Source organism: Falco biarmicus, chromosome 4 (genome assembly GCF_023638135.1).
Source record: "Falco biarmicus isolate bFalBia1 chromosome 4, bFalBia1.pri, whole genome shotgun sequence".
Lineage (NCBI taxonomy): Eukaryota > Metazoa > Chordata > Aves > Falconiformes > Falconidae > Falco > Falco biarmicus.
Genome location: NC_079291.1, coordinates 21753567 through 21764982, shown reverse-complemented (window position 1 = coordinate 21764982; position 11416 = coordinate 21753567). Strand labels below are relative to the sequence as shown.

General features: G+C 39.3%; 1 protein-coding gene across 1 annotated transcript in view; it reads right to left on the bottom strand.

Moving 5' to 3' along the window:
• Positions 1-4660: 4660 nt before the first annotated feature.
• The window catches only part of RALA (RAS like proto-oncogene A), a 28757-nt gene continuing 22001 nt past the window's right edge, over positions 4661-11416 (bottom strand). The window contains exons 4-5 of the mRNA XM_056337520.1: positions 9291-9465; positions 4661-6618 (exon numbers count right to left, since the gene is read on the bottom strand). Coding sequence (XP_056193495.1) covers positions 6496-6618; positions 9291-9465 — 298 coding nt within the window. The 3' untranslated portion in view covers positions 4661-6495. The remainder of the gene's footprint in view (positions 6619-9290; positions 9466-11416) is intronic.

The following is an 11416-nucleotide window of genomic DNA, read 5'->3' as shown; positions in this document are numbered from 1 at the left end:
TATTTAACACATTAGTCTGGCAGCATTTCAGCCAACAGGTCTCTTATTTTATTGCATTGAAGAAAAAAAACCCAATCCTATTTCATTTTTCTTCACAAAACAAGCAAAAAGCAAAAATAACCCTAACAGAAGCATACCAGGCATGCTGAGCTCAGTTGAAGGCAAACACCAATTCATTACTTTGAGGACAGCAGTCAGCATCTAAAATACCACTCAAACTGCTGGTTGTCATCATGCCTCCACTCTTCACCAGGACATCGATGAGGCGCAAGCTCCATCCTACCAGGAGATCCCCTCCTTTGCACCTGGGATACTGACAACCAACAAGCCATCACAGCATCATTCAAGAACAAGAAGTTGGAAAATTGACAACTTCCAACCTTCTCCACTCATAAGAATCATGGGGAGAAGAATTAATCTGCACTACCTCAAGATCCCAGATCCTCCTCCAGAGCTTCAGCAGACAGAGCATATGACTGCTCTCACAGTTACTACGGTCTGTGGATGAGGCTTCTCCCAACCTGCCTCCAACCTCTCTTTACTATATGCTCACAGTACAAGCACAGGAGGCAGCGTTAAGAACATCGGTAGTTCACAGGCTGTAATCATTTATTGCCCACCACCTTTCAGGGAGCAATGAGAACAAGCTCTGTGAAGAGGAAGGCAGAGGAGTGGAGAAAACATAGGTCCAAGACTACTGCAGATGCTGCCTCACCTGCTACTCAGAGAGTAAGGAAATGCCTGAAAATCAGTGCTGGTGTTGCCAGGAAGAGAAAACAGAGAGGGTGCTTATCTGGTTTGCAGCTTTGCACTGCCAGGCTCAGAGGCGTTGCTGGCTGTTTGTTCCACCTTCCTTTTGGTGGCAGGAGCATGCCAGTGTTTTTTTTCCATCAATGGTGTGTGCAGTTTTGGTTCCTGCTCTTTGTCTTGGCTCCCAAAGCATTGCAAAGACACCCCCCTACCCCAGCTTTTGCCTAGGCTCTGGCTGCTTCCTGATCTCTTCCTTCGCCCACGATGTGCTTCCTCAGCTGCCCACAGATGATGACTGCTTCCCATCAAAGTGGTGCAGAAATCAGCTTCCCCCCTCCTCTCCTTGCTCTCCTGCCATAAATATGGTCAAACCCAAATAGAAATGGACAAGGAGAAAAAATGCAATTGCTACCAAGCTCATTAAGTGAACAGGTATGTATTTCTAAATGAATATTCTACTGTCTCCTCCACCCTGTTTCCAGCATAACAAACTGGCTCCTAAACAGTCTGTAATGAACCTCCAAATGCTGCTCAAAGTCAGGCATCAACAGGCACCCAAGGCACGCCAGCCATGATAACCTCAGTGGATCGGTGCAGTCCTGCCTACCCCAGAGCAGCCATGGCCACCTCCCTTTATTGCCAAATGACAGATTTTGTTCCCAGACCTGGCGAGTTCCTTGCTGCTCCCCTGGCTCACCTACCTGCACCTGTACCCACTGAGATGAGCGGCTGGCCCCTGAAGGTGCTTTGAAGCGAGTGCTCTGTTGTCAGGTTACTACAAGAAACAATAAAACTTATCTTAAAACATCAGTTATCAAGGAAAATTAATCCTGCAGTTAACACCAAGCCACTTAGGAACTGAGATTTCTGAAGCCATGATTCCCAGCGTGAGGCACGGAAAACTGACGGAAGCTGTAATCCTAACAAGCTGTCTGCTACAGGCTTGGTTTCTTCCAAGAAAATTTCTGGAGTGGTTCTTATAGAAAGAACTTCAGTGGAATGTTATTAACCACGCATCCTCCTCCTCACCTCTGTTTAGTTAAGTGCAAAGGAAACGAATGATCGGAGTGATGAATATTTCCCAGTATTTCGACGCTTTTAAGAGCATTCTGGAATCCGCTTACCTTTAGCACACTTTGAGGGTGGAAACCATCCTTCCTCCCCATTCCTTACATTGCAACACTTTGTCATATTAACAAAGCAGAAAATGTGTAAACACCCAAATATTCTCCTGGATATGGCAGCCCAGCGCGACACGCAACGGAGCACAGACTCAAACAGGCAGTAGCGCTGCAGAACTGCAGTTCACTGTTACAGGTCTGAGATGCCACCGACACCGCCTCTGCCTTTCTTCTCAGATTTGTATTACATTATTCAAGTCCCAGGGGCTTTCACAATCCCTCAGAGGTGTAAATCGTTCCAGAAATAATCTTTGTTTTACATGCAGGAATTGTGCCCACACATCCAGTGTAACACTCTTACCCACTTTCAAAGCCTCACATACGTCCGTGCTGTTGGGGCGTAGACAGAACCTGTTTTTAATGCCTCAGAGTCCATTTGTAGGGGGTAGATACCCTTGCAAAAGTTGAAAAGTGTAGTTGGATGCCATGGTTGGGAACTCACTCGGGTTTTCAGATACTCCCCACCCTGACTGCTTGACAGTACCACATAGCTTCATGCACAGCCTTACCAGATCAGTAAAGTCTCTAACTGCCCTGCAAGATGCAGGACACGGCATCAGCGCAGGATGGGAGCGCTAAGCCTGCTACCAGTCACTGGCACCCTGAGCTGGCTGGCTGAATTCTGCTGCTGCTGTTTGCATCCACAAGGCAGAATAGTCTTCTGTAAAACTGAAATCCACATATGACAATCCTGTATTAACTGCTTCTGGGATTCTTAAATATTATTATGATATTAATGAAGAGGATGGTGGAGGCAAATAAATTTTTCCCACTATTTAAACTTCAGTATTTTTCCATTCTGCACAGAAGAAAAATGTGTGTGTGTGAGACCCTAGCACATGCAAAGGAAGTTGTATCTTCTGAATATTTTCCCCAAATGCATTGTACCAGTAAGATGGCAGGTTAGATCCAGCCAGATCTCTTTCAATATTAGAAGAATCTCGGCATCTCTCTGATCCTGGGCAGATCTCAAGTGGTATACGTTTCAGTATTTCTTTAACAATAAAGCTTCAACCAAGTATATTCCAGTCTGGTCAATGCATTTAGATCCAAGATTAGCTCACACTCCAGTATTAGCAACATTGGCACCTTTCCTACCATTCAATTTTAGTAACAAGCTGAAACTTCCACAAAAACATGCAAGGAGAGTTTCTTTCATGAGTCATCTCTTTCAAATAAACTCAGTCATTTAAGTTAAAATCACAGCCCAAAACTGGCAAGAGCAAGTCTAGGAAGAAATATAGTTTACACATGACTGACCACATCCACGTGGCTCCAGGAGCCAATGTGTCTGACACTAATGGGAGAAAGTTTAGGAATTAAAGTGCACCATTAGCTTTCCCATATTGAATTCTCAATTGTTGTATGCTCGGTCTTACCTTCTGATCCAGTTCTGGTACAGCCAGATATATTACATGCATCCATCTTTCTGCTGCTCTGCATTTTGCATTGGACTATAACCATGCAGAGAACACCTGCCCACTCAGACTCTGGAACCAGGGAATCACTGCAAAGCTTGCTGTCCTAAAAATGAACCCAAGATCTTCAGTAAGCTCATTTTACATATGAAAAGATAAAATATTTGGCTCCTGCAGATGAATATAGTGAGCATAAGGCTTAGGTATGGACTGTATTTCACGGCATTATGCTTGCCACTGAAATGGCCAGGGGGGTCATTCTGCACACTGCTCTGATGGTAACAAGGTCTCTACATGGAAAAGCACTTCCTGCACACCATGATCTGTTGCAGAATAATAAAGAAAACTTCTGGACACTACTCTTGTTAATCTATTGTACACTCATCAGGAGGCTACCAAAACTATCAAATAGATCCCAGATTTCTTAGCTAGCATTTTCAAAAGTCAATTGAGCTTTTAAAGCTATGAAAAGCTACAGAAAACATGGAGTTAGTGTAAGGGTTCAACATTAGTTTCATACATAATGGAAGACAATTTTGTAGCTTGTTACGAATTGAGTAATCTCTCCCTGGTTGGTGGTTTTAATAGGCAATGCATTTCACAAAAGGTAGCAACAGTACTGCCAGTGTCGAGCTAACCTGGAGAGAAATACCATGGAAGGCTTTGATCCCTTCGAACCTGCCAATGTAAAAAAGTATCTCAAACTTCTTGGAGGAAAAACAGGGGAAGAAAAGCACTCTCAGGCACAGAAGCACACTGATCAGGTGGGCCTAGGACTTTCAGACACAGGAGCAGGCTAAACCAAACACTCCTCTGATGTAAATGTGTCTATGTGGATGACTCAAGCTGTACTCAGATTCTGTATACGCAGTTCAAGCTATATTCCCTGCAGGCTGAGGAGCACCCGTGTTCCCCGTGTGCTAAAATAAAATTACTTAAAATGCATTTTGATTTTGTTATTAAAATCTACATCAGTTGGTTGGTTTTGTTTGCCTTTTTTTTTTTAAAAAAAAAGATGATCTCACTTTCTATTCTTATGGAAAAATACTTCAGGAACAAGCTTACCTCTGCCTGTTTTCTGGTATTCTTTGTTATAGTAATAGGGATAAATTAGCTTTGCATAAAAAGTAGCACATGCGTAGTCTCAGCTTTTACGAAGTGGCTTTATAATCAGACTAATTAGGGTTAATCTAAACTTTTGTTCACACACATGAAGGCAGCTTCTGGAATATTTCAGTTTTAACTGCTTGACAACTATTATCAGCTATAGCAAAGTTTATCAATAATATAGTTATCAACACTGCACAAATATTTAAAAAAAATGGAAGTTTATTCATCTTTCAATGGCTCAAATAGCAAATAAAAGAACAGGGTAAGGCATCAGCCAAGACAAATTTCACGTGTCCACTGGCTTCATAACACCTCAGTTCCCAGTATACAGGTTCCAAAGCAAAGTCACAATGTTAGTGGTTAGACTCCCTGGCTAAATAGACCCAAATAAGTACACAGTAAGATGAAGACCGGCTTATTTGCCATAGTTACGTGAGTAACTTTAATTCTGCACTTGGCAGTCTACTAAATGCACATACAAAATTCTTATTGATAAATATTTAACATGACAAATATAACTTCTAAGACTTGAGTCCCTAAAATGTCTGTTAGCATGAAAGTTAAATATTGGTTACCTAGTTTGCTTGAGCACATTTTAAACTGTCAGTTATAGGCTTACACATGTATAAAAAGTATAACAGTTTGTGGAATTGATCTAGCCTGTCTTACCCCAGAGGAGTCCAAAACCCTCAAACATTCTGGTATATTTTTAGTTAAGATGCAGCATACTAACCATGTGCTAGTATTCTTGCTGTTCTGAAGCAACTGAGGCAGTATGTTTTGTTTGAGGATTTTGGATGCACATGGTAAATGTTTCTGTATTGCAAAGCATATTTGATTGTTTAATATCAACATTAACTAGAAAAAGTAGCTACAATGTTCCCCATTTGAAAATCAACATAAACTAAACAGTACAAAACCTGCGAATAGCATCAGCATAACGCACCATGTTCCCACAGCTGAGTATTAGGAACGCAGAAGAAATTAACTGATGACACGAGAATTTCCCAGACAACATCTTAACTCAAAACACATTTGTGCTACTGAATTAGCTCCACTCTACCCAACTCCAGGGAGTTAAAACCCAAGGAACATCTAGACAGAAATCTACTCGCAAAAGGAAAGTTTCAAGGTATCAGCACGTTAAGTTTTAAACAACCATTCCAGGCTTAGATGTGCCATAGGCTTATGACTTCAGTCTTATGTGTATTCTGACCTTTTAGTTTTAAGATACCCTATTATTTACCCAGTTACAGATGACAGAATATGCTCTGTATTATTCACAATACCAGAGTATGGCACACATTTAAAGAACAGACACTGCTAGCAGACAGCTAGTTAGCGAAATCATTCATGTCACTGCGCCCCACAGAGAGGGCAGTCTCACACAGCTGCGCTGGGACAGTCTCCATGCAACAAAGTTGAAAACACACCCTTGATTAAGCAACCTGCTATGTTTAGGTTTTAAAATTAAGGCATATTCAAATGTTTCAATGTAAAAGATTACATCACTCTTCTAGGTTAATCAGGTAATGCAGAACCACATATAATTTTCCCCAACATAACTGTTCGCATATACATTATTCTTTTCTAATTTGCATAACTCCATGGCAAAACAACTGCATACCACTTTGTTAGGTATCATGTTCACAACTGTAATTTTCAAGGCAACAAAAAGACAGGATGAATTGACAACTACCAGTGATAAAAAAGTATGCTTTACAAGAACCCACAAAGTAATACTTCCCCCTCTGTTCACTATTAAAGAAAAGACTGCCTATGAAACACTACATTCAGAAGTAAAGTGAGAAGGTAGGCAATTATGAAATGGACTGAACTTTGCTTCTCTCGAAGCCACATAATTTTTTTTTTCAGTGAATTTGACTTTCAGTGCAGCTCCAATTCATGCTTTTAGTGGTACATTAAGATTTCCAACATGTTAGAGTAATTTCAGTCACTTGAGCCTTCGATGGCATGCTTATAAATTATGGGTTTTATTAGTATGGTCAGGGTAGGAAAGGAATTCAGGGTTTTGATTATAAAATGCAACATCTTTCTCTGATCCTCTTGGCTAGGCTTTTTCTTTTCTTCTTCCCATTCTTTTCTTTGCTGTCCTCCATTTTTCTGGCTCTAATTTCTCTCATTAAATCGAAAAACACCTAAAAAAAGACATAAGAACATAAACGCAAAAACAGACACAGACCTATGAGTCAATTTAAGTGATCACTGATGATATTCTAAACAACTGAAATGGATAAAGTCAATCACATGCACCCAGTTTGACCAAATATCTATCCAACAAATCCTTCACTGGCTTTGAAGGCCAAGTTGATAGGATGCAATCCTGCTTCTTTCATGGCACCATAATGTTCCCCTGTCTTCTGACACTTGCTTATGAATCCTGTCAGACAATTTTTCAGAAGGATTGAAACAAGTCTCATCACCAGCCAAATTTTTTTAAGTATTATCTACACCTTGCTGAGAAGACTCAAGCAAATCAGTTTACGTTTCGAGTATTTTCAGTGATGAGCTTAAAGGCTGGAAGAGCAGGACATCCAATTCTAGAAACGTATTACTGGAACAGTAGCATACACTGAACATTTCATGGTCAGTATGTCCCGTGATGCAAGCCTAAACACTAGGAAAAAAATAAAAATCAGCATTTTCTTTAAAGCAAAGTTACCAATCATACAACTACATAAATGATTTTTTAGACGAGGTAACCTCAACTGCCATATTACAATCTCAAAGTACACATGAGCTTCATTTTCATCAAGTGGTTTAGTAGGAAACAAAAATGACAAAGCTGGAGATACACCAATGACTTTAAGAGAGATCCTACTGTCAGTTAAGGCTGTATGATTGGATTGTTTAAAGCTACTTTATTAATTTGAAAAGCAGATCCTGACTTTCAGGAGGCCACAGCAAATAATCATTTCATCTTTATAATTTCATTGTAGGAAATCAGCTGACCAATTAAGACTTTTCTCTCTCGGGAGATGTTCTCTAGAACTGGCAGGGCACTTGATCCCTTTCTGTGAAACATGGACTGTGCAGGAGCTGAAAAGCTCCTCTACAGAGCTCAGTATTTTTTTATTTGCAATGACACTAATCCCATATTGACTGCAGCAAAAGCAGCCACCTTCATTACACAGGATCTGAAGAAAATCAATGTAACTCAGCATTTCCCTTAAGAAATAAGATCGTGTTTGTATTTCTAAACTTGCACTAAGTTGCTTACTTGTACATAAAACTGTGCTAATGCTAAGATGCAACTGTCAGCTTGCTTAAGGACTGATCCTGTACTACAGAATTCAGCTGTCCAGGGTACATCACCTTCTGAGAAGATGCTTAGTGAGTCACCTTTACGGAAGTGAGTGGCAACTGGTTGTCTTCCTCAACTGAGTAAACCCCACTATTCTGGAATTCAGAGAAGCCAGATTTCTTATGCAATAGTAACTTAAGTTTGCATAACAAACCCCATAACTTCAGATGCTCCAACTAAGAAAACCTAGTATTTACTAGTGCCAACAAAGCCTCACTTATGTCCTGTCAAACCTTAATTCTATGATACATGCCAGTCTGGATCCTTAATGTCACCAGCTCCAAAAAGAAACTCTGTAGTAGCCTACCATGCGTGTGCAAAGCCTATTGATTAGAGAACTATTTAAAAAATAATAATAATATATATATACACACACACACAGACACACACACACACAATTTTTTCCCAGCTGCTAAATGATAGTGAAGTAGCTTTTGAAGGGCTGGGAATTTCTACATGACTGTAGTAGATGGATCTTAACTGCAGTCACACACTAAAACTAAAAGGTGTACTAGTTTTTATAATAAAAAACACAAGTAAAAATCAGAGCTGTATTCAGCAACGAGACTGAGTTCTGCTGCATTTAATTGACTTAATTTTCCCCTACAGAATAGCAAGAAGTTCTTACTGTAGTACTGAACAATCAATTTCTTCAGGTAGACAGCTGACAGGAGACAACAGGTTACTGCAGGACAGAACTCACATTACAGCTGTCATGCTGCAATTGACAGCTCAAACATAAGGATTTACATAACAATTTTGTGATCAAGTCTGTCAATAGCTTTGAAAGGTAAGGTTGACACATTGAGTTAAACTACTTATTTCTTTTGCCACACAGTTGTTACTCTTGCAGTCTACAAGGCTGAGAGTTTTGTATTCCAAGAACTCCTGCCTTTTAGAATTACAGCTGAAATACTTATAACTAATCAATGATTTATCTTGAGACAAAGATTCTTCATCTCTTATCTCAAGACCTTCTGAACCAGGTTTTACCCCTAAAAACTCATGAGGCTGTTCAAAGCTTAAAAGGGTTCATCCATTCTTCATTGAAGCAACATAACAGCCAGGCACCTGGTTGAATGAGGGTAGAGGGGGCTCCAGTCCCTCCCTTACCTGGCTTTTGTAAGCTGTTTTATTCTGGCTGAGGATCAGACAGCATTTCTTACTGTTCAGAAGCAGACTGACTTCTAGTTAATAGAAAACACAGTAAGAAGTCTAGGCCAAAATATCTGTCTCAAGAAATTTTTAATTAAAGTCTTGTATAATGTCTCGTATGATGACTCCTTGCAGTTTAGGATGGGATACTCTTGTTACACCTAACGTTTTCACTGTTCTACATGAAGTCACCTAGTCATGCACCCCCCATAAGCTAAAGGGAGAAAAGCATTTGATTCAAATTTCACATAAACAGTTGCTAAAATAATGAACATTTAGAGTAAAACCCACAGAAAAGAGGTATAAAGTAAAAACTGATGGAGAGATTCTTTGTATAGAGGCCATTATTACCTTGTCAACATTAGCTCGTGTTTTTGCAGAAGTTTCCACATAGTTAACATTCCACTGATCAGCTCTGTTTTTTGCTTCCTCTACAGAAACTTGTCTTTTGTCTTCCAAATCTGATTTGTTACCAACTAGCAAAAAAGGAACATTCTCATCTTCTTTTACTCTTAAGATCTGTTCCCTGGAGAAAAAGAGGGAAAAAAAATATAGGAAAAAGAAAACTAAGCTTTGCATGGAGTACTATTCTTAGAACACAAAAAGAAGAACTTGGACTAAATACTTTTCCAATTTACAGTGAAAACCCACTTATTCCTTTTATGAAGCTTACATAACAGTAAAAATCTTAAACCATTCTGTATAACATCACAAGGAGAAGACAGACAACTAGTCCTCCAGCAAGGAAGTAGGTGAGTCAGTAAGAAACTAAGAGTAAACCAGGATTCGTTTAGATAGGCATTTATATAAACAAGTAATTCCTTTTAAGAAAAATGTTACTTGAGAGCATTTACCATTGTCTTTATATTACTACTCGTGATTGCCATTTTTAAGCTACCCAAACTTCAGTTCTACACTTAATTTCTTCTTAATAAAATGCATGTGCCATCTTTAAAACTGATAAAATGGTCTACAGCATACCAAGAGAACATCTCTTTCTTTCAGAAATCTTTCTCAAGTCTATTACATTCAGTCTCTGCAGAGATCTTCATTCAGTTGTAAGCCAGTGTACAGATACGAGTTGTACATGCACCAGATTTTTAAGGACAGACCCTTCTACTGTTTGAACTGCTAGGATGAAGGGTTTGAAGTGGTAAATAAAACTCAGTAGTACAAATGGTTGGGTACATAAGTCTTCAACAGTTTAAGTAAAGTTTTGTTGTCATTTGAAATGCATTAGAAGTACCAGGAAGAACTGTTTTCTCAGAACAGGGATATTCTCTATTTTGCCTCAGAAATGAGAATAAAGTTAGTAGTGAAATGTTCCCCTTTATTGCAGAGCAATTTCTGAAAGATCAACAAAAAGCACAGAGAAACAAATTCCTTTTGCTGGCTGAGGTGAAACCTATTGCCAGATTTAAAGCTGAATGGAGAGAAGCTGAAGAGCGTCAATCACTTGATATTCTAAAGGGCCTTGATTGTGTATGGCAGGATCCATAAAAAGCCCTGAATAGCATTCAGTCTTATGGAGGAAGCCTACTCACAGGGCTGAGAACTGCAGATAGCCCATAATTATTTTTTTTCCAACAACAAATACTTATTTGAGACAGCTGGTATTACCACATTCATATCTGAGGTGTAATTAAAGCAACATTCCTTCTCTCCCCCACAAATATCAGTGCAAATGTTTTAACAGGGTCTGCAGCTATCCACAAGTAGTTTGAATGTGGTTTAGGAAGAAAACTCTCGTGCATCACTGCCATATCTGTGTAAATAAGACTTCTGTTAAAAACTAGTAGTTTTCAACAGCAATTGTTCAGGCAATGCCAAACAATTTCACCATGTAAAGAGTTAATCAAGAGCAATCCAGACAATAATATTCTACTTTGAGCCCTCTCTGAAGACTGATACCTTCTAAACAAGAAGTAGTTAATGATTTAACAGCTTGAAATCTAGAACTTAAAATAAAAAAAATAAATCATTAGAGCCAGACCAATTCTACTCAAAGCACATTTTTTCAATTTGCCTTTAAAAATATTTAAAAAGTTTAATTGTTGCAGGTCTGCTTTCTCTTGGGCAAAAAAAAATAAACGATTTGGAACAATGGCATTTCAGAGCACACCTGAACCCCACCGAAAACATTGCATAGCACTTAACAGCACTCCTGTTGGAGTTCTGCCATTCCTGATGGACAAAATTCCATGGAAACAAACATCTAAATTATTCTTGTCACTTTCTTTCATATCTGTCTCTTAATTAGTATTCCCTCAGGCTGCTTAAGGATGCCAGAAGGTATTTTAACTGTACCCTCAAGGGATGCAGGTTACTTTTACACAGAGAAGGATGCAATTTTTTTAGTTACATTTTAGCATTTAGGCTTCTACAGTTTCAAAGGCAACCTGAAAGGCACTTTCAGACTCAAGACTGGGGAGAGTTCTAATCTCTTCATTGAAGGGATTTTTTTCTTTCATTTTTGC